At 34.9% G+C, this 24,759-nt stretch overlaps 1 protein-coding gene across 4 annotated transcripts in view; it reads right to left on the bottom strand.

Moving 5' to 3' along the window:
- The window catches only part of LOC130803870 (uncharacterized), a 48,960-nt gene extending 25,662 nt beyond the window's left edge, over nt 1-23,298 (bottom strand). The window contains exons 1-14 of one of the 4 annotated variants that reach the window (XM_057668086.1): nt 22,313-23,298; nt 18,822-18,966; nt 15,774-16,049; nt 15,469-15,630; nt 15,153-15,368; nt 14,014-14,108; nt 13,044-13,218; nt 12,521-12,927; nt 12,112-12,280; nt 9,390-9,485; nt 9,222-9,293; nt 6,250-6,387; nt 3,423-3,567; nt 2,173-2,534 (exon numbers count right to left, since the gene is read on the bottom strand). In XM_057668086.1, coding sequence (XP_057524069.1) covers nt 2,173-2,534; nt 3,423-3,567; nt 6,250-6,387; nt 9,222-9,293; nt 9,390-9,485; nt 12,112-12,280; nt 12,521-12,927; nt 13,044-13,218; nt 14,014-14,108; nt 15,153-15,368; nt 15,469-15,630; nt 15,774-16,049; nt 18,822-18,966; nt 22,313-23,172 — 3,318 coding nt within the window. In that variant the 5' untranslated portion in view covers nt 23,173-23,298. Of the gene's footprint in view, nt 1-2,172; nt 2,535-3,422; nt 3,568-6,249; nt 6,388-9,221; nt 9,294-9,389; nt 9,486-12,111; nt 12,281-12,520; nt 12,928-13,043; nt 13,219-14,013; nt 14,109-15,152; nt 15,369-15,468; nt 15,631-15,773; nt 16,050-18,821; nt 18,967-22,312 lie in introns of those variants that run through there. The other 3 variants (XM_057668083.1, XM_057668084.1, XM_057668087.1) reach the window with 3 other exon arrangements.
- Between the last annotated feature and the right edge of the window lie 1,461 nt (nt 23,299-24,759).

The raw sequence follows: 24,759 nt of genomic DNA, 5'->3' as shown, positions 1-24,759 counted from the left end.
CCATGTGTTTTGCTGACACATTATTTTGGTAGACCGCACGTGGGGTAAATGCTAAAGCTAGAATGATGGAGACAAGAGTCGGAGTCACGAGAGTTTGAACTAAGTCAGAGTAAGACGGCGTACAAGATGTGTCACTTTAGCAACAATGACATAAGTAGAGACACTATAGAGTTTGAAGAAAAAGAAAAGTGCTCCAAATGGATGCTTTAAATACCTTGAGTCCATCTTTCAGACTAATGGGGATATCAAAAAAGATGGGTCACAGAAATAAGTGTGGGGTAACAAAATAGAGAGCGGGTACAGGAATATTATGTGATTGAGATATGCCCCTAAAGCAGTGTGAACCAATTCCCAATGGTTCAGAGAACACTAAACAAGAAAACAATGCTAAGCCCATGATAAAGGATCGCAACAACAACTCAGGACAAGAATCCAGCACCAGCAGGTCGGGTAATAGCTCCAGCAGGACGCATAATCTCAGCATCAGCAGAGACAGGACGCATAAATATTTACCAGGTCGCCCTGGGAACTGACATAGAGCTCAGCAGGGTGATAGAGGAAGCTGATCATGGACTAGAAGTGACACCCTGCCATGTAAAGATGACAAGGAGCTCAAGCAGGACTGGAGCAAGTTGCATGGGCCGCAAATTAAAGGATCTAAAACAATCCTGCGGGTCGAAGAAATCCCTGCAGGTTGAAGAGAAGTCCCTTTAGGATGAGAATAAGACCCTGCAGGATGAAAGAATCAGGACGATGCGTCCTGAAAAACGCATGTAATAATCCTAGTTGTAACTCTTGTCTTTTTTTTAGTTTTGTTAACCTGATGTTCAGGTACCCCGTTTTTCCCGCCTTTTTGTTCCCCCAAAAAAATCTATAAATAGGCATAGGCTCCATTGTAAAAAGAGTCTTCAGTTTTAAACAAGTATTGGATTTATCCTTTCTTCTCCTTGAGTGTGTGTGATCATTCAAGTGTTATTGTGAGGCATCACGAGAACAAAAACCTCGTTATAACTGGGAGTAGTATCTGGTTATAGGAAGGGAATTGATTGCTTTGAATTAATCATTCAAGTCAATCAATTCAAAGAAACAATCCTCCATAGTCATGTTCTTCATTTGCAATACGAACACACGTTGGGTGATTGTTTGGGGGTTTTTCAAGACTATAGCCTGAGTTCTTGATAGGCCTCTTCGTTGTTGATAATATCATTGTTTTTACCCCCGGATTCAGTCCATAGTGTCGCATAATTCTCTAATCTCCTCACTAATCATGAATTAGGAAAAGCAGATTATGGTTGGTTTTGGTTTAATTTAGTTGGCGAATTCAAAAATCAAACTAGTTAGGGTATTAGGTTGGGAAAGTATCAGATGACTATTAAATGAACGCTACTACATGGATCAGAACGTTAGGCTTTTAAAAGGATCATAGTAGGAAGATGGGAGTAGTTAAAATGCAAATGCTTGAATGGACGAGTGACCATACCTTGAGGGTTAGAATTTCAAAATGAAGCCACAAATATTGAGAATAAAATGAAAGACAATTGTAGTTTGAGCATGTGCAAAGACAAACTATTAGTGGATAGGTAAGAAAGATAAAAAGTTAAAACATGAAAGACTAAAAAGAGGGCGAGGAAAACAGATGATGATGCAAAGGGTAGGATTGGCAAATGATATCAAAGATTTAGACAAAAAGGTCAAGATGACAAAAAATCAAAGTTAATGGAGAAGAATAATTCATGTGGAAGTTTGCAACTGATTTTATTGGTTAATGTAATTAGGATTAAGATTTTGGCATTGTTGTTGTAATATTCAAGCTTTTTCCCTTTTTAGTGATCTAGCATAATACTAGGCTGTTAGAATCTGAGACTTCATCAACAAAACTCCTGCAATTTTTCTTAATTCCACTTCATAATTAAATTCCATAAAACTATGAAAAAAACTTGGGTCCATTTTTGGTGACTAATACAAAGCTAGATAACATCTAAAAGTTTGTAAGCTAATAGTAAATATCATAAATGAACGCAAATTTCAGAAGATTATTTTTAAAATGGTCTTGTTCACATTAATTAACATCGTAGAAACCCCACACGATTCTTTAGGTTGAAAAGTGGCCACCTTTTGGACATGGCCATAACAAAAGACAAATCAATTCAAGCCAAAAATTAATTGACTTACGTCTTTAGGCCACTCGTATATCAAAGAAAAGTAATTGAAGTCATGTGTTGTATCCGTTCCATCAACAATATCACCAATTGCAGCAACATGAAGAATAAATTGTGATAGATAAGTAGATGGTTTCGCACTTAAAGGACTGAACAACCGCTTTTCAGCATCTTTTGTGTCATACGCTAAAGGTTGTGCATTGCTTTCTCCAGTAGCAGAAATGAAGGATCCCTGTTTAGCAGTTTTGAGCCCAAGACCCACGAAACTATACCTGTCTAAATCTAAACGAGATTTCGACTCCCAGCCATCAACTTTTTGAAAGTCTATCCCTGTTTCTTCATCATTTAACGCTCTTGCAAGATTGTGAAGCTTACCTGAGACAGTTTTTGAATAGAAATAACATAACATTGATCTACAACTATGAATATTACCTGAGACAAATTTCAAATTAAACTGACATAACATTAATCTACAACCACAAAAACAACATAAATATTTGAACCAGTCCCTACAATATCTCAAGTCTCAAACTCTTAACTCTCTATACGAGCGAATATTTTTTCATAATAATCTAGAGGATAGAAGATAAGTTACAGCATTTGTGTGTGCGCCTTATTTGGGTATCTAGAAGCTCATGGTCCATAATTTTGGAGTTTTAAACACTGTATTAGGTAAGAGCATTTTTCAAAAAGAAAAGAGAACACAGCCCAGAATTTGGATCTAGACACGAAGAGATGGTACATAATTTAATTAACTAAATTTGATCTCTAAATTCCAAAAACCAAACAAAAGCTATAAGTGAAGAAGGTCCTTTTAGCAAACTCTTTCTCTCTCTTGCCTGATAAAAAAATTTGAGTGTTCTTATCGGCTTTCTTAAGGATCCGTGGTCCATTCAGAACATATTGTAATTCATTTGATAAAAGTTTGCTTAATACAGGATAAAAGATTCCCTCTCGTTACCAATAGTACTATTATGAACTGCAGCACTTTTTAATTATTGATGAGTTATTAGAAGTTGCTCACAAGACTTTTAGCCGCTATTCCACATATAAAATTTCAAAACAGCAATGTATGACAGCCATGAATCACTCAAACACCTATAATAGCCCAAGCATAACGGAGATATTAAGGAACCTAATACAACAGCATATGCATAAGCTCAAGAATCATTTATGATATTACGTACTAGATACAAAACAAATTGTGATCCAGGCACTTTTAAACATAAAAGTTTATCAACGTATTAGCATAGAATATTGTACCACTCAAAAACTGTCGCTTTCCCATATGAGCATCTTCAATCACCTGGTGTAGCAATGCAAGGGCACGATCACGGTGTCCTTGCAGATGAGAAGAAGCAATGTTTATCTCCCCTGATAAAATAGCCTGAAGGGTAGCAGGATTTTCCTGGAAGTATAAATGGCCAATAATTAATAACCAAAATACAGCCTACAAAAGAGATTTTTATTTCAAAATGCTCAGTTTATCATTACTCGAGGAATGTGTCATATAAAGAAAATTTTCATTATTGGATACAACAGTTAAGACAAGAGCTGCAGTCAACTGAAAAAACTATGGATACACCAAAAAAAACACCAAATGACCCCAATCATTTTTAACTGTTCAATGAAAGTACAAATATATGTTACACAGACTACATCTCCGAAACAGAGCATAAGAATACATCAATGTTATTAAGAAGAGTGATGCATTTTCAAAACACAATATAATAAAGTAACTTAGGCAACAAACGCACAGACTGAGCTAAGTATGTCTTTCAAGCAGTTATCATTCATATAAAGCAGACACAAGGAAATATTCCATAGCTTTTACCAGCCATGCCTGATTGCAAACTCAAAACAAAAAAAAAAAAAAAAAAAAAAAACAAAAAAACAAAAAAACAAAAAAAAAAGCCAGCCATAAATAGATTACTATTACGTACAGCTTACATTAGGCAAAAAAAAAACAAAAAAAAAAAAAATCTAAAAGCTACTGGAACAGTAACACTTGTAGATTTGATGGACAAATTCCTCAACGCCCTAAATAGCATAAGGAGACTCCTTAGATACTTCCAAGACAAGTAAAAATACAACATCCAATTATCTTCGTAAAACATAACAACACAACATTCCTTAACCTCAATGCCAACATTCATATGCATCAGCCAACTTACTAAAGCATGAGTTCACAGAAAATAAAAGATAAAGTTTAACTGTTTATAGAAAACATTCTATTTCAATAGTCAATCTAATCCCAATATAATTGAAGAGTTGTTCTACCCAGCTCAACAGAGCTAAATTAAACTACAGGGAACTGAGCCCCATTGAATGGAACTGGGGTGAACTGAAAAAGTAGTGACAATGTGAATGGAAGTGATGTGTTAAACTATGCTAAATGGAATGGAACATAATAGAATAGAACTAAAAGTAAGTTCAGGAGATCAAGCCCAGAGTCCTGAAATAAGTGGTCAAAATTGGAAAATAGCTTGAACTTGTATGTTTTTAGCCCAACAATGTTCTCACAATCTGCTTTGACTTGGCCCCTGTTATGGGTCAGCATCCTAAACTCCTATGTGTCATATATGGTAGAAAAATGCAAAAGGGAAAAAGTACCAAAAAAAAATATTTTGTTGAATGTATAAAATAGCTTGTGAGAATGAGACTTCATATATGATAAAAAAAAATGCAAAAGGGAAAAAGTACCAAAAAAGATTGCAAGAGAAATACAAAATATAATAAAAGGTGACATGGAAAAGCAGAATAAGCATTGAGAGAATGAGACTTCATTTACCTTTTTTGATGGAGAGGCTTACCCCTCATATGAAAGCTTATTGTAATTAAATTCTTATATAAGCACTGCAATAGAATCTATAATTTGTACATCTTCTCTGCCTCCCTACATTATTGTTCATACACCTGTCCTTTCCATTTAGATCCATTTCTTTTCTATGACCACTTCTTACCTTTTTCCTTTTCTGTCATACATCTATCCCCAAACCCATTTTTCTCACCTCACGTTCCACGCATTTATGTTTTTTTATTACTAATCTTTCACAATCTTTTTTCTCCTCCCTACCCCTCATGGACCATAACAAATGCATTATGCAGAAAAATACAGTCATTGGAATCAAGATATAGCAACATTGAAAAACACAGTGGTAGAACTCTTAATTTCAGCAAAAACTTGGCTAGTTAAATCCTCAATATAGGGCATAACGTCCATCAAGATTCCACGAGTTATTACGCACCCAATTCCTCAGCCCAACAGCTTCACGTTTAAACTAGACCAACTTGCAAGAAGACGTAATTCAATAACTTTATTGGGGAAGTCAAATTAGCTACCTCCAATCACCAAAATCTTGTCTATCACAGTTTTGCAAATCTTTATAGACCTCCCTTCTCTGTTACTATGAATAAGTTATATTTCATACCTAATTCTTGAAGCACCTATATACTATCCAACCTTAATGTACCACAACAATCTAAACCTTTGCTTTCACACCGTAGCTGTTATAAAGATCAAGCCTATGTTATTTCTAGTACTTCGTAATTGATTGCATTCAATCTAAACCTTTGCTTTCACACCGTAGGTGTTATAGGGATTTCTCAATAAGTAAAGCAAAGGCGTCACAAAGAAGACCTTGCTTGGTAATCCTTGAGGCCACAGAAGTACTTAGCGTTCAGGTCCAGGCTTTGACTGCTGATTTATTGTTACTAATCATCCTAAAGTGCTCTTCAAGTTATCGAATACAATGCAATGAAAAAATGTACAAGATCAATCAAGCTTAGCATCACGGAAAAAAACAGCCTACCCAAACCCAATGAAGTTCAGTCTATAAAATTAGGCCAAATAAAATAAACAGCATCCACCCGTGGTCTAAAAAATATATCTCTGACAGATTTTAATTCCACATTTTCAATTAAATTTGCAAAGTACAGTGTTTTCTAGAAGGAACTTAATAAAGTTCTAGCATCACTTTTCTTTTAACTTAAATATCATAAAATGGACTCAGAAAATGTTCCTTGAACCTTCAACATGTACCTGCAATGAGTGAATAATAGATTCTCGATTTATTAAAGAGGAGCGCACCTGCTCTAAGCATTCATGTAGACGCTTAAGAAGATGTTTTGCAACAGAAACCAATGCAACTTCTTGGATCTGATCCCAATAAGTAGACCCAATCTTTGGAGACCCTCCCGGATATATTTCAGACAACATGGTTTGAGCCTACATATACAAATAAGACTTTTCTAAATAGAAGAGAAAAAATATGAATATCAAAATCAAAATGTCAACCTATTATATTCAATGACTGAAAACAACCTTTCACATCTTTTTACCAAATACACCTTATAAGAAAATTAACTGGTAAACCATCACCTCTATGCCACAGCAGAATCTAATGTGTCACTATTTCTCACCATTTCGTCAACTGAAGGAAAAAAGATAATGTGAAATACCCTTTATGTGCAATTAGAACAGTATGAATCCAATCGAGAGTCAAAAGGGATTCTTTTCATAGTGGTGTTTTACAAAGAAGATGTTAAACAAAGTGTATTTAAACTAAACTATGATGAAAGGTGGGTAATTTCAGTATATGTTCTATAAGGTGCTTTTTCACAAATATCACTTCTAAATTCTCTTTAGTGACTGATCATATAAATGAATAATTTGTACAAATTCAAATTTATAAATAAAAATTCTTTAAACTTGACTGTCAAAAATTAGAAAGGTTAGGCTTAAAACCTTTAACTCAAGATCATTCATTCAGAATAGAGAAATATAGAATGCATTTCTTGATTGTACATAAGGAATGTGATAAATCTATTAAACTAGCTGCTGATGCGGAAGGATGTCATTCACAAAATGAAAACGCTGTTTTTCTTTACTCCTATGTTCATGGATGTTATACAAAAAACCCAATGCTTTCCTACTCTTCTTGCCTTATTCAAAAAGGTAATGCTATATGCAGCAGGCTGATATTAAGATGCCAAAAGTGGAATATAAAGAATTGACAACACATTTATATGCAATCTTGTTTATAAACAAATTACACTCAATAATTAAATATATCCCATAGGATGCATATAGCAAAACCCTTGAAAAATGCATAATACAAAAATTATGAAGCTTTAAAGTTGAAATTTTCAAGCCTAGGAATACAGCTCATCTAAGGTGAGAGGAGATAATGCTTTAAGAAAATTAGTCATAAGACCCAACAGAAACAATAACCACCATGTGGGCAACACATATGAAACTCCAACTAAATGGTGCGAAGATAGTGCTCATCGCCTCGACTCCCACCAGATAACTTTTCATCCAAAAGTTTAAATATTCAAAAAATTTTGAAATTAAAAGTGTCATCAGAAAATATGATATGAGAAATTTGCGTTTGAAATGTTTATAATTATGATTAATTCTAAAACCATGCTCAAGAAAAAAAAATAGATTATATTGTCTTATTTTCAATATTGAATTCAGGAAACATATATTCGCCTTCCCCATCATAAAAATCTATTTACTTTCCTAAACTTTCATGTTCTATCTAATTCGCATTTCCCATTTTTCCTATTCTGCAGGAAAACAACACAAAACAGTAGTGAGTCAATGTAATTGGCTCAATGAGTTATGATTAGTGACATGTCTTTTATAACATGGTTCTTTTTGTTGTCCTATCTTTTATCAATTATTATGTTCAAGGAAAAACATAGAAGATGACATGGAACACAATTTAATAACCCTAACATGCCTCTACTAATCCTTCAAATTCATCCATCATGCTAGATGTAACAAAGTCATTTCACCTAAAACTAGGCCAAGGGTATACTGCCCTGAATGAGACATAACAGCCACATCACATAAAGAAGATTGATTTATAGAAGCTTGTATTTTAATTCTTCCTTCTAACAATATTGGTTGCATCACCTCAGTATGACAATATTATAAAAATTTTTGAGGTTAGTGTGACCGTAAATTAGGCTGTGATAACCGCAAAACAATCTACTTTGATCAAAATTGTCACCTTCACGGCAACAACTCCACAAATGATCTTTTTTGAAATTAATACTCCCTCCTAGTTATTGACTTCTTACCAAGAAAATTCATGCATAACATTATAAGCTCCACAAGTTGATTTGTTTTGTTCATGTAGCTGATGTCATACATTAGGATAAACGTTATGGCATTGTTGTTGGCTTCTTTAAAATTAATACTCCCTCCTAATCATTGATTTAGGGACATTTCTTTATTGGGTCAATTCATTAATTATGTCCCATTTATATTTTTGTCATTCTTTTTTACCCTTTTACCCTTCCTATAACAATACATAATACCAATGCCCTTTATGGAAAAAGTGAGTTTTCCACCCACTTTTAAGTGGTCCCCCACCCTTCCTAGTTTTTAGTGCAAAAGGGAAATGTCCCTAAATCAATGAATATGAGAGAGTAATAGACATTGAAAATTTCTGTTTTTTTAAAGCTACAAATTTGATGAAATTTTTCTCAAAGCACTTTACTTGTTTATTATAAATTCCCAATAAGGGTTTGAGAAAAGGCATCTGAGCTTTTCAAAACCTAACATAAATGTGTTAATTTTACCCAAAGTGTCACCAGTATTTAAACAAATGGTGATACATGCCAATTTATGGTCCAGTTTTCTTTGACTCCTGAGAGAAAGATCCTTAAAGAAACAAACTTGTTCAGCAAATTAAGATTTAAGGTTTTAATCCCTACAAACCAATAAACTGCAATTATTAAATAATTAGAGAATTCTTGAAACCAACTCAGTCAATGGAAACTAATATTTATGAATGAAATCAAGTTATTCAGTACAAACAATCTCAGGTTAGTAAAAGCTCGACGAAGCAGCAGGCCTAAAGAAACCATAGATGAAGTAGAAATTGGAAGGAATTTTAGTCCAAATCCCATGTTAGAGGACATGATTTTACAGTCATGGGTTTTGCATTAGCAACCAAAACTGGAATTTCAAAGGCTAAACTGCCAACTCAGTATAAGCAATTTCAGTTTTAATCATAGTTACATCCCATTTCAACCTACAAATACCTGATCTAGAAGCCGCTCAGATATGTTTACAGACCTTGCAGAAGCAGCAGCAACGTCAATGCAAAGAAGGATCTGCAGGCAAAATTAAAAATGATATTAAAGGACAAGCATATGAATCTCATCCATGTGCAAATTCATTATCAAGAACAAGCACAATTTTGTACTCACTGCGGCGATAGGACCAATTTGTGAACGCAAAGATGAAAAATCAATCTCTTGCAGTGTCACTGTTTCATCCGTAGCACGAGACACAGCATCCTCAACCTAGGAAGAAAGTGTTTCAAGGAGCGGTAAGATAATACAAAGCAACTGAATTATCACTGATCAGTATGATCAAGCAAGAAGTAACAAACACATTGGCGATTGCTTTTTATTGACATAAAAGAAAACTTTAGAAAAAGTATAATGAGATGCATCAATAGCAATAGCTCACATAGCAATGGAAAGACATGACCCTGACCCTTTGACTCAGGAGAATGAAAATATGTTTTTGCTTTCCAAAAACACCCCTAACAAACGAGGGAAATAAGGAAGAAAAAAACTGCAAGAGAAAGAATAACAAGATACAAGGTTGGGAGGAAAAAAAAAAGGCATCAGCCATGTATTGTCCAGCTGTAAAAAAAGGTAATTACAATCCCATGAAATAGAACATGCAAAAATGCTTCAATGTTACCATGTGGGAAAAGTAAATGTGAACTAGAGAATAAAGCCATCAGCTTTGTATAGAAGGCATAATTCAATAACCACAAAAACTAGACGAGACGGTCCCATTATGAAACCGTCAATTTGGGCTGGCCCAATTCGCGCATGTAACAACATTTCAATTTTCTAGACATTTATCAATTTTGACCTTAATGGTATCAATTTTGAAAAATGATACCTTTAAGGTCAAAATTGATACCTTTAAGATCAAAATTGAAAAATGCCTAGAAATTGAAAAAAATGCCCAGGTTGTTACACGTGCGAATTGGGCCGACCCAAATTGGCAGTCTTATTATGAGGTCGTCTCGTCCAAGACCAGTTGCTCAATTACTATTAACATTATGCAAGACCTTCATGCGTGTAGGAGCAATATCTCCCAATGGGGTGCACATTATACATGAACAAGATTCCATAAAACTCCAATAGAAATCGCATGTACATTTTATCCTATGAAACACGCTGTCATACTTGAAGGAAATACCAAGAAGGACCTTTTAGTCTATCACAAAAGTAAGAAAAAGGCTGAGGTGGCCGAATATTATAGGGGGAATGAATAAGCATGATGTAGAAATTTGTTATACAATATTCTAGAAAGAGAATCTTTTTATAACCAACTTAGTAGCAGCAAGATATGACATGTGTAGCTATAAATATCAGTATGTAATAATTGATTTGGGCATGAAAAGTGAAATATACTCTCTCTTCTTCTCTATCTTTCTCTAAATTCTCTCCTGTAATTTCTTTTTTTCCTGTATTTCTTATTCCTTCTTTTCTGTAATACTCTACCTCCTTCTATACTTCTCTTCATCACACACGCACCATCACAGGATATGCAGCACGGAGTCTGGGATGGAGACAACATGGGGATACCTTGGGAACGTCCCAGAAACATTTCATATAACACAGATACAAACAAGAGGTGGCTAAATTTATTTCATGGACATTTTAGGGACGGAAAAAAAACTTGCATGTTCACCCCAACCCAAATAGTTCTCTGAAAAAGGGAAATGCCATTTTTAAGCCTATTGGCTCCACAAATCTTCATATCTCTATTGTTATACATTTCAGCGGCTCTATTGTTATACATTTCAGCGAAAAAAAAAAAGCGAAATGACTATAATACAAAACAAAAGAAAAGGGGAACAGCATTAATACAAAGTTTCTATTAATTCGTATCATTACCATGGAATAAAAACTTTCCCGTTACATTACGTAACACATTATGTGAGATATTTGAGGGTCGATGCGACGTTACATCCCGTTATATAACATTACATGAATTTTCATGGCCAGAATGCCGCATTACTCATAACTTTACCCCTATAATGATATTTAACCTTTACAATGTTATTTGTCTGCGTAATAAATTTCATTACTACCCATTAACTTTAATTATCACGATTGCTTAAATTATAGTCACTCATAATTTTAGTTGACAAGCAAAATAATTTACCAACAAATAATTTAATTAGTTCACATTAAAAGTACCTCATATACTGCAATTATAATAGCTATACCCATATTATTGCATAATGATAGTAGTTCAACAACAAAAATGTAATTGTAAGATTAAAATCCTCTGTGATTTTTTTTCAAAAATCACACCGCATCGGCCGCAATTCACATTGTTACTCCATTATACCCGTTTTCCGCGACACCGTGATAGTTTCCGCAAACGCATCTGCGACCGCGATTGTTTTCCATGGTCATTACACTCCTAAAGCCTATACCCTTTTGACCTATATGGCTATTTTCCAGTGTGGGTAACATGCTGGCACCAGTCAACACTCACTAAGTTTTATGAGTTCCTCGATACAACTACTAACAATATCCAATTTATAGAAAAATCTTTTCTTGAGTATTCGTCATGTATTTTGCTTTAATTTTATATCCCAATTTTTTGAAAAATCTTTGTTTATAATAAAAAAAAATGAAATATCTTAATTTTAATTTTAGAAATGCCATTTTCATCCCTGTACTTATTTTGGTGAAACCAATGTTAACTAATTGGCTAATTCACCTTTTTAATTTGCGTTCACCCGAAATAGGAGACTTATGTGACATTAGGTGACATTAGGTGACATTAGGTGTAATCCGAAACTTATGTGAACTTGAAAGTTATAAATGTTATAACAAGTTAATGAATTCTATATCGACAGAGAGAGGAAGCATAAAAATTGTGTTTGACCTCACAAGTAAAACCCGTATTACAGGAGATGAGAACTCTGCTTACAGATGCTCTCTTGAAAGTATCATCCACCCATTCAGCTAGTGCAAGAGTAGCTCTATCTTCATACGACAAGGAGAATCTATGTACCGCCTCCTCCCCTATGTTATATTTCGCCTTTTGCATGCATCTAGAAGAAAACAAAAACATCAAAATGAAAGCAGATAGATAGACCATGATTAATGCTAAAAACAAAATGTACAATAGAGGGAGGAGCTACACTATGACAATAGCCATCCAAAAACTTGTCTAGAAAGCCAATAATAAGTAACAGTAACAACTAATATTGAACATAGTTCAGACAAGAAAATTTCATCTGAAAGCAATTGTTAAAACACCTAATAGCATTTCATGCGTTTATGAAGCTTACAGGTTGAGTAACTTTGATGGTGCTGCACGTAGTATAGCCAATGCCTCCTTCCATCTCCATTTCAGCTCGGGTAGGGGCAATAATTGCTGCAAAACTAACAAGCGCCACTGCCAATCTTCAATGAAACTTCTAGCATTTGAAATTCTCCACTCTAAGGCTTCTCTTTCACCACTACAGTCGATAACTTCCTCTTTAAGCTCTGATGGTAGAGTGTCGCGTAAAGTATCAAGTAAAAATTCTACGACAGAAACGACCATGTGGTTTCCTATTTCATCAAAATTGACATCTTCATTCAGCTGCGTGCCAGTCTGTTCTAACTCATACTTGCTCACTAAGCCACAATGTTCGAAATCAACAGGGATGCTGTCAACATGTAGAAGTGCAATTATAATGTTCACCATGAAAATCTGCATCATTTGGAATCGTGTCACTATGTTGCAATTAATAATATAAGAGATCATAAAAAAAAATGAGCACAAATGTTGAAAAGAACAAGCAGAGGTGAGTGAAATCAGGAACCTACCTTCCGTGCCACACTACTGACAGTCTCTAGATGATGCCTCATCTCTTTCATTAAGCTTAGCGACAACTGAGGGTAGCATATTTGATCATCACAAATGCTCTTTTCCATTGCTCCCAATGCCATGACAGCATAGTCAAGGCCATAGCGCATGTGAATAAGTTCAAGATCATGCTTCCTAAAAAATGTTACCCAAAATATTTTAAATTTTTTATTTTGTATTAATATTTATCTATACCTCACCAATAGAAATAATCCTATAAGTTTTTTCCACCGCATAATCTATTCCTCTTCAAGTCAAATCAGATCTACAAGGAAAGACATTTTCAAAGAGGGGAGAAATAACTTGACAAGGTAAAGCAACATAAATCAACTTTTTGAGTTCACACCCAACCCCACCTAAATTAGAGTAGTGAAACAATGTTAAAGGTTTACAAAGAAGGATTTCCTCTTTTTTTGGGCCAAGGGGAAATTGTGAAACTAGCCAACTTGAGAGCCAAACTAGCGATCCCTCTCATTGGCATATGCAACCATCTCCGACAATTGGTATGGTTATCAAAAAAGAAAAATTCACATTAGACTAATAGGTAGCGGTTTTCGAAAAAAGTTCTATTAAGTTGTTAATCGGAAAGATCCATAATCCAAAAGTACTAGATAATTTTGGCCAAAACAATTATTACTAAGGTGTGTAACGATAAAAGCAAGTTTGACAGCAATAGACTTTCTTAAGTTATAACTGAATATAGAGTATCATATGTGTAACGCGTATATGTAATTCTAGAAATTTATTTTCCATCTAATGTCATGCAACAAAGTATGAAGGAGCAAGAGTAACTACTGTTTACCAAGAAACACTATTGTTTCCTCTACCATGCTTGTGCCATTTTTTATCTTTTTGTGTTCTACTTCTGGAAGGCCAGGGCATTATATAATGTGCTTCACAATTTAAATACAGCAAATAAAGGTGCCACACCTTTTCCAATCTGATGCAGTAGAATCTGTAGGCTGCATGCTAATCAATTTAATGGCATCTTCATATTTAATGGCTGGAACAACATCAAATAAGACCTGAGGAAAGATGTTCTAGTTAGAAGCCATGTCATTGTAGGCTGAGCAAGGCAATTTCATTTATTTATTTCTTATTTTTTTAGAAAAGAAAATCACTAAATAAACATAAAAATATAATTCATAAGGATCCCAAGAACATGGGAAAAAATTAATGAAACTAGCAGCAAGAGTTGTGATACTTCACGTGATGGTGATTATTTTCATAAGCAAAATATAAATATTAAATCAGCCAGATTGAACACTCACTTTCTTCCTAAAAATAAATCTATACTTGGCCAAGTAAGAAGAGTTTGTGATGTCTTATGTAGAACAACTTTTCACAAAATGAGAAGCAAAATTAACCAGATAAGGTAATCAATGTAAAAGACTCAAGTCAAATTGACAACTTATTTGTAGGCCACTTTCACAATCTGATCATGGCATACGGTGATAAAAATAAATATATAGAACTCCAAAGGTAGTTCTGCAAAATTATACATATAAGAAAGTGATATTGAAGTTGCCTCATATTCTGATAAAACACAGTATACACTAGGAGTCCCCCGTAATCTGTATTTGTTAGCATGAAAAACACTTACCACCCTATCGCATAAAAAGGTCATGAGGTAACAGAACAATGGTCATATGGAAAACATATTTTACCTATTTTTTTAACAAAAAAATGTAGTCTAAGTGATATGGTCTAGACTATGACTTGATGACATTCCACAATACATAAGGAATTTTACCATTGATGTTCATACACAATGATGTTTAAAAAAAACTAATAAATTGCAATCATAAAACATATGCCAGAATACTTGAATATTCATTTCATAAAACATTTAGAGGACAAAACGATAGGTAAAAATGTATATTATAGGACAGGGAGCCATGGAATCCTATACAACAAATTAGAGCATGTACATTAATTGTAGAAGACAAGGAACAACACTAAAAGGTCTGTCACATCACTTCGTAGCAACAGCAAGCTGAGGTTGAAATTGATGAATCATGAAACTTCATATAAATATAAATTGAACGCTTGAACCCAAATTATCTTACCCGTAGAGGACTTTGAGATGATAACCTTTCTAGAACAAAGTTCTCTACAAAAGGATCCAAATGAGTATTCGCTTCTTGGAAGTCTACTTGTCTATTACCAGAAAAGAACAAAGAGGACTTAATATCCCACACTTGACCGGAATTAACACAAGCAACAAAAGAAGCAAGGTCAAGCCGGTAACACAAGGAGTCACAAAGAAATGTCACACAAGATCTCTGTCAAAAATGGAGAAATATAGATCAGATAAGTTAACATAAATTCAAAAAGACACAAGTTGGACAATAAGTGTGTCGATATACAAGTAGAACATAATACCTCATCCCATTCATTTGCACAAAAAGGGGATTCATCAAGTCGGAACATATTAGATCCCCAAATTAGTTTCATTAGTTTTCTACGAGCAGCTGTGTTACCAGGCAATAAATCCCAGCCCATGACACCAATTAGAGGTCGAAGCCGTGGAAACAATGACACAACCTGTAAAGTAAGAAAGCAACTTAGCCAGGAAGAAAAATAAAAATAGAAGATACAAATATGCGAAAGGTGCCAAAACATTAATCAAAAAGTTTCCCATCAATCAAGCAAAAAAATTTCAACTATACAATATATAGAAAGCTTACATAACTTGCTTCTTCCAGCTGCAGGTTCTTGATAGCAGACAGAGCAGTTTCCATTATGCACTCATAAACATGGAGTCCAGCAACACGAGCATAATGGTATAGATCTCGTCTGCAAGTAGTTATGTCCGAATTAAAAGATAAAAAATTATCATGATTGTATTTCCCTTGCTTCTTCTCTTGCATCCGGTTTTTAAGTTGCTTTAAGGGAGGCAGAATTTGGTTTCCAGAAGCCCTGAGCACTTTAATCTCTTCTAACAGAAGTTGATCTTGAACAGCCTGGAAAAATAGTAATATTGATGAGATTTCTAAATATCATGTAATAGTCTCGATAAAACACACCACCTATTAGGATAAAAATGCACCTACAGATTACTCAAGTTGTCAAGCATAGTAGCCAATACAGAAAAGCTTGATAAATTAAAGTAAAAGGCTAGAACCCGTTTCCAATAACAAAGACAAATATGTTGAAAGGGGTAAAGGGAAAAGTAATTCACAATGAAAAACTAAATTGCATCAGTCACTATCCAAGTAACATAAAACCTGCAATATATTGCAGCAGATTGCAGTAGATTAACATATCTCCAGACCATTACAAGATCAAACATGCCAGGAAAAATAATGCAACTTTATTAAATGAGGGAAAAACATCAAATTACTCATCTACTACACCTGAGTGGTGAGTACCACCAAAAAAAAACTTGACAAAGTAACAAAATTAAATGATGCATATGCAGACCTCAACATATCTTCATGTAATTCACAATTGACTTTCCCTGAGTTGTATCAGTTCAACGAAACCCCTTTAACCTTAATTATCATTGTCTTGGACTCTGTTCTATACAAATCTTTTTAGATTTTAAATCACTATTCCACTATTACCACAATCACAATATGACTCAACAAAACAAGGCTGCATTGCATCGCCTTGGTCGTGTTGTAAAGGTTTTCAAAAATAAATGAACCGATGTGTCCCGCGTTGTAAAGTTATAAAAACGACCGCGTTTTGGGCAGTATCAAGGGAATCTTATGGTTTCGACCAATATTTTTAGGTGTTAAGATAACCGCATCGCTGTTCCATTACCTTGAACATTTTTACACTATGGGACTCACCTTAAACCTAAAATTTAATTGAACTCTTGATTTAGAATCTGACCCAAGTTTGAACTAGCAAGATAGCATAACACCATTTTGCATGGGATACTTTCCACCTTTTCAATCACAAACATTGATAAAATGGTACAACACTCATGCCTCAAATAGGCTGAAATTTACGAAAAATTAAGCAAGTAGCATTCAAATAAAAAAGACTTTAAACTATGTTCATAGACTACACTACCAAGAAAACTATTGTCCCAAAATTATGCAGCTCACAAAGTTAACCTAAAATGAAGTCAAAGAAACCGAGAAAACAAGCTGCACAAAATTTCTTTTCAGGTATACAATAATATAAAGCTAATTCTAGCTTACATAGCTAAAAAGATCATAAAAGATAATTGCTTTGCCTGAAGCCTGACCAATAATACAAAATAAGGTAAAGAGCTCTATCTGACAATTAATTCATCAATAGAACTCTTCAAGGACCCAAGTGGTTTATACTTCTCAAGAGCTGCACCAAAGTAGGAATTCACAAATACACAATTTGGCAGCCCATAACCCACAATTTAAACTGATATCACTTCACCTATCATCCCTATAACTTGCACCATCCAGTTTCCATTGTCCCCATTTACGGACAACAACATTTCATTAACACGATATCATTAGTGGCTCGGATGTACGCAAACTTAACCTTGCTAGTGAAAACAAAGAGGTTGCAACCAAACCAATTGACTCTTAGTAGCGAATATCATTTGCTACTTGGTCATGGTCATGGTTATCAACCCAACATCCCACACAAAGTCGAGGTCTGAGGGAGAGATAGCGAACAAATCATACTCGTATCCCCTCAAGGGAGAGGACATGAGAAATGTGCGCAATCAAATGAAAGCCCCAGGTAGTAAGATTCCTACAACATGAGAGATCGATAGCACCAAGATAGCGTAGGAGAAGTAATCGGCAAGGCACAAAACAACTTGGACTAAGATAGGCCGTTAGAAAATAAAAACAAAAACATAAATAAGCAAAATTGCATTGGGCAGAAAGAGTTTAATGAAAGGACACTATCAAAAGTCTGGCACACGAATTCTACGCCTCCAACTACTGCTATCACTCGTCAGGGCCTCGGAGAGGTGCAGCCCACCCCTGTCAATTTTTAATTGTTCCTCTACCCCGACTTCTCTTACACTCTACTATGAGGCTCTCCAACATTCTTACGGGTGTGTCATTACTCTTCACATATCCGAACCACCTCAACCTATTTCCGTGCAACTTCGCAGATAATGGGGCAACCCCTAGCCTATCTCTCACTTCCTGGTTCCTAATCCAGTCCATCCTCGTAAGCCCAAACATCCACTTCAACATACGCTTCTCTGCTACATCTATCTTTTATTTCAAGGACTTCTTAAGAGGTCAACATTCCATCCCATATAGAAAAGTCGGCCTGATTTGCAACTTCACTTAGACAAAAAGTGCACGTAATTTAATGACTCAATTCAAACAATGATGGAGAAAAATCATGACAGGCATGTCAACTTCATCAAATAAGACAAAGAAATTCAACACAAATTTGCACATGTCCTTGAAGGTAAAAGATATTGAGATAAGGTTTAAAAGTAAACAATATAAACAAAGTTTGCAAAAAAAACTGCACTACTAATGTAAGTCAACAATTAGCCATATCTCTTGAGAATGAAGCTATTCGAGCAATATCAACACCCCATCTTCAAAGTTGATCCTTTGTTCACACAACTTTATCATTCACACTTCACAACATTAAAGAGTATAGCAGAAGCACATCTGTAAGTACCATTCACATATAACCTATCAGTAGCGCGCCACAAAATCATATATTCAAGCCATCTTGAAAATTTTGAAATGATCGACCAACAAGAAAACTATAATCATCCAAACACATAACATATAAAGGTGAAAGAAATGACAAATCTAAACCTGTAGCATTTGGACAAGCTCTGTGCATTTTGATGATAAAGCTTCTCGATAAATATACAATAACATATCAAGTGTTGTGCGCGAACCAACATTTGATCCCTCTTCTCTTGAAAGTACCTTTTGGAGCAAATCTTGAAGAACCACTCTACCAGAGAAATCAAAAGAAACATGGTTTTTGACTGAACGTTAGAGGATGAAGAGTAATATACAGGACAAGTAATATCGATAAGCTGAAATTCAAATGACCCTAACACAGCAATGAAACTAACCACTTGAAATTGAAAGTTCTAAACATAGGCTACTTCAAGAAAACACTAACCAACAACACAAACATAACACAGCAAAATGGAAGACAAAAATGTAAACCTATTCAACAATTTTACAGTTTTAGTGACTGGTTCAGATCCACCCATTTTTCAGAAATCCAAACTTGAAATATTTTAGTAATGCATTGTGCGTAAGGTTGCGTAGATACAACCCCAAGCCACTTTGCATTAGGGTAATAGCATGTCATTGTGTATTAAGGGCATTTCATCTTATGTTTCATGGGCAGCTAATATAAGAGTTGTTTTCTCTTCAATCAAAACTTTAGTTCTCCTTTTTAATGGGTTTTGAGGCAGGCAACCTATTGAAGGTCATTCGTATGTCGTGTCTCATGATTCACCAAGAGGCAAGAAAGAGCTAGCTCATCAGTACTTGTGTTTTATAAGTTGCGTCTTTGAGACAATCTAGCGATATTCTAAAACACCAAACAGAGTCCACTACATCCCTGTCCTATGGCAAAGAGGAAACACCCAAAACTCGTCATCATACTGCTTTAAAGAATGTAACTTTCTCATTCTATGTTACCTAGCTTTTTAGGTCACTTTTGGCACAATTGACGGGAGAGAGATGGTAAGGAGAAAATGGTGGGTAATAGGTCAGGAAAGAGTAAAAAGAACAACACAAAAACATGGAATAAGGAATGAGCTATAAAACGATCATGAAGCGGACTCAAATGAAAACTATGAATAGACCGGAGTATGTTTCATCAGTTGATAATCAACCAAGCACTGGTTATGTTTATTGGAAATGCCCTTCTCTCTCAATTTGAAAGTATCTGCACTGACAAGTTATAAATCTAGAGTCCTACACAAAATCCAAGCAAGCTTTGCTGACCTCTAACCCTGATTCTCTCTAGCCATCCTGTTTAATATGCATTATAATACCCTAAGCAAAAACTTGTAGCTCTTAAACACACAATGCATTTATTTCAACACAAAATGCCTTCTAAATCTAATTGTCGATTTGATCCAATCCATTAACTCTAAAAATCAAAGGCACTCAAATATTTGTAAGACGTTGCATCAAGATCATGGCATGCTAAATATGAAAGGTCAGAGACGAACTACAAATAAAGATTACTTGACACCTTAAGACTTAAACGCTTGATGGACTCCTTATTTATAGATTTTCATCAACATCCAGGTTACCAGAATCCAAAAGCCCATCACCTATAACTACTCAAGAAATTTTCATCCCGATGTACTTGTTGCATTTGTGAATCCGAGAATTGTGCAAGCTCACTGAGATCCAAGCCCTCTCCTACTAATAGAATTGGGCTCCATCGTCATTTTGAAGATAAAGGAACTAGTGAACATAAATGAAAAATTTTCGAACCCTTGTTGATGTCCTTTTCATTTCTCAAGTAGCTTTGTTTCAAAAAACATATCACACATCTTCAAGCAGCCTCCTAATGATAAAAGAGAAGGAGAAGGACAAATTAAATTTCCAAAACACTAACCATGCTAACATGAAAGCGAATACGATGTTTCACATAAAACCACTTAAAGTCTCCTTCTCTACAATACTCTCCATAATATTCTTGACATGTATCACCCCAATATTTTAGATGTCTATACTTTAAGGTGAAGGTTATCATGAATGTAGAGAGTATTTTCATTACTGACACTTTCAACTTGTTAGCATGAATATGCTTTAGCATTTGTTGTCCACTACTTTATTTTGAAATGGAGCATAGCCTCTTGGTGCAATTACTAGCTTAAATAATAAATTGACTCATAAATGAATATTTTTATCATATAAGCTGTGAAGTAATAAGACTAGGGATACCTACACTCAAAAAGTCTCATAAGGTGTATGCTAGAAGCCATTTAGATGAATAATGGGAGCAATAAATATAACTAGCTTAGTAAACTTTGACATTGATATTCGACAGAAAGAGCAAACTTTCTTTTTCATTGATCATGATCCAATGTGGCTAGAAGGGAAATTGTTTATAAAGTAATGCCATAGTGACTTTCTTACACTTCTTTCAATAAGTCCATCAATGGTACAACCATCTGAATATATTGATGTTTAACGGTAACAATGTGGTAATGAGGGGAAGTAAAGTGGATTAAAGTCCTAGCCATACTCTAATGGCAATAATGGAGCATTCTCAAGATGAGATTGACCATGTTGAAAAAAAATATGCACTTTCTAAAGATCTAGATATCAACTTAACATTGGCATATGCTTATACTTATCCTTAGCTCCTTGCATTGGGATAATTCCTCCATTCCACACTCTGTGATTATAAATGATCATTGCCACAGGCTCATATGTCTTTAATTGTGGAATTTTGTTATAATTACTTAATTCTAGAGTTAATAGGACCACCTCTACAGCTTAAGAGGTCTTGCCACCCATGGTTTCCAGATAATTCAACAAAATTGTTATTGTTATTGTTATTATTATTATAAATAATTCTTGGTCTTGAAATTGATATTTACGATACCATTGATGGAGGAGAAAATAAAAGTTTAAAGGAAAACAAAGAACTATGTAGATCGAGATCAAATTCCCACATGTAGGAAATTCCTAGGGTTGGAGAGAACATTAGAGCTTAATTACACACAGAATGATCACCTTGATACCGAACCTCCCATCCAACAAAAAGTACATCCCAAATAAGTCCCTTGTAATGCTTGCCTCTATCAAACTCACCAAAATCCCCCTCATTTGTCTACCCTACGTTAGACATACAAGACTCGAGAGACAATAATTCCTTAAAAGGAAGCCTTATCATGTTGTCAAAAGAGTATAAATCATCCAAAGTTCACATTATAACATGCCAATATTTCATCAAACAAAACATCGAACTGCATGATGCAAAAATGTAGTAACAGTCGCGGTAACAGATACAGTAATACAGGAACGGTAGTGATGCAGTTATTTTATCATCAAATTTCGGCCTAAACCATGAAATATCACTGGAAATGGCCACACCTCTACGCTAGGGGTAATATTGGTTCGGTAAATTTAAGTAAATTTAAAAACCTTTACGATACGACCGATACAATATGGCCTTCTTTTTCCACTCTGATCGCACAATACTAAACTTGTACTCTAATTCATACTGCCAAACATGTTTAATGCTAAAGATATGTAACACAAGCATACAGCACAATGCAAATATTACAAGAATCAAACCACCAGAAAACACGCACCGGTACTCATCCTGCGGGACTCCATAACCAAAGTGCAAATACCGAATACAGGAAACAGCCCCGTTCACGTCTTCCCTATCCACACACTGTCTCATTTCATCCAAATGAGCAATCTGAACATATTTCTGAATTATTTTTAACACCCTTTGATCCTCCTTGCTTAAAACCATCCCTGCTCTACTCTCCCTCCTCAATGTAATAGCCAGCTCATCATCATCATGCTCCAGCTCCACTCCTACTTGTCCCTGTATATTCTCGCATAAAGACATAAAAATATCGGCATTTTCCAGAATCACCTTTCTTAAACATCCTAATTCCTCTTCCTTAACAATCACCACATTTACTCTATCATCATTCAAACTAATAACAGAATCCTCCTTCAACCTCCTAAAACCTGATTCCATAACCTCATCCAACAACCTCAATGAACTTTTCAATTCTTTCAACTCTTCTTCTACTCCAACTCTATCAACACTCTCAGAAACCCTAGAAATGACCATCTGAATGTACAGCAAAAACTCCACGCGAAGACGAAGAAAATCTGCAGACGAACAAGAATTTGACCAAATCGAAGTAGAATTCTCGAATTGGAAAAGTTCGAGAGAAGAAAGCCAAGTAAGAAGAGCAGGAGAAGAACAATTGATAGAATAAATGATGTTGCTAAAGTGTCCGCCATTGATGACAATAGTTTGAAGTATAGAAAGTGCAAGATTCGGGTTCCGATGACGGAGACTAAGGATCGTTGCTCTGAATGCTTCGAATTGAGTGAGGAATAAGTGGTTTGCAGCTACTTTTGAGAGAAGAGTAGTGTCTTTATCAAGGTTTATCAATGACGGAGATTCTGCTTCTTCGTCTTCCATGGTTGATGATGATGAATTTGCAGATAAAGAAGGATGAGAGAGAAGAAGAGAAGCGGGAGATTGTCGTGTACTGTTATTAAGATTGGGAGCTGTGTAAAAAGAGCCGGGTTTACACACGTTATAGTAAAAACCGGTTCTGGGTGACGAATACGAAACAAATAATCAATGAAACAACTCAACAAGTACTAGTATGAGCCTACGAGGGATGTTTGGTACATAGGAGTAGGAATTTGGAAATTAAAGTAGGGGATTATGTTATAGTCCATTGCAAGTTGTTTCATATCGGTTGTAAAATGCAATTAGTGTGGGGTTTATAGACAAATAAGCTCTCTCACCTAATAGGTTAGTCTTTTGGGTGAGCTCTCCTGTTTGTCTTATAATAATGGTATCAGAGCCGAACTCGAAGTTGGTGGGATGCAGAGTGGGTGGCTTGCGGAGTAGGTAGCTTGGAAAAGCTAGTCGTAACCCAACGAGGACGTTGGCCTTATGGGGGGTCAATTGTTATGGTCCATTGCAAGGTATGGGACTTGTCCCACATCAGTTGTAAAGTGCAATTTGTGTGGGATTTATAGGAAAATGGGCTCTCACACCTAATTGGCTAATCTTTTGGATGAGCTCTTCTGTTTGTCGTATAACAGATTACGGTTGGAAATTGATTGTTGATAATTGTTAAAATATAACTGAAGTTTTTACTTGGTATATGTGATAATGAGATGGTAATAAATTATAAAATGGTAAATTTTGCCTTTTTAAATAAAATAACAAGTTTAGATTCTTTTTATTGAATATGGGTAAATTATTCTTTTTACATCAATTTCAATTCCCACACACCTATAACAAACTCCTCATTGGTATTATATTCTCAGTCCGTCTTGTCTGAAACCGTCTCACGATGAAACGACCTCAAAATAAGAAACACATAAGTTAAAAGTTTTTATTATTGAGCTATTTAACCCAAATATGAAACATATCTCGCAATGAGACCATCTCATACAAGAATTTGTGTTATTTTCTTGGGAATTAAGGGGGTTCTAATCCCATTCCTACTCCATACTTAATTCTAATAGCCACTTACCAAATTAGAGAATATAGGATTCTTAGGATAGCAATTCTCATTCTTACCTTTTATTCCACTATAAGAAATGTTTTTTTCTGCAATAGCAAAAGTCAAAGAACAATAATTAAGAGAAACAAACTCAGAATAATTACTAATTTTTTTTCAATGACATGGATAATTTAAGAATCAAAATCAATGAGTATGCAAGGTTGTCATGAACGTGATTCTACTTTGGATTGGAAGTGGCTCACAGAATCGGATCGTAGGATCAGCTCATAAAATCGACCGATCCTACAAATTTTGCAGAAATAAGGCATTGTACTAATATGTGACTATTGTTATATCATTTTTAATGTAAAACACACTTAAACATACCAAGTACATATTAGTTAGAGATTGTACATATCATTTTCATCGTTAGGTATTCTTGACTTTGTGCATATCTTGACTTCTAACTTAAGTATTCTTGATGTAGATAATTAAAATTCTAAGGTGAACAAATCTAGTTCTTTAGCTATGATAAGAAGGTA

This window comes from Amaranthus tricolor, chromosome 17, assembly GCF_026212465.1.
Source record: "Amaranthus tricolor cultivar Red isolate AtriRed21 chromosome 17, ASM2621246v1, whole genome shotgun sequence".
Lineage (NCBI taxonomy): Eukaryota > Viridiplantae > Streptophyta > Magnoliopsida > Caryophyllales > Amaranthaceae > Amaranthus > Amaranthus tricolor.
This window is presented reverse-complemented; position numbering and strand designations above follow the sequence as displayed.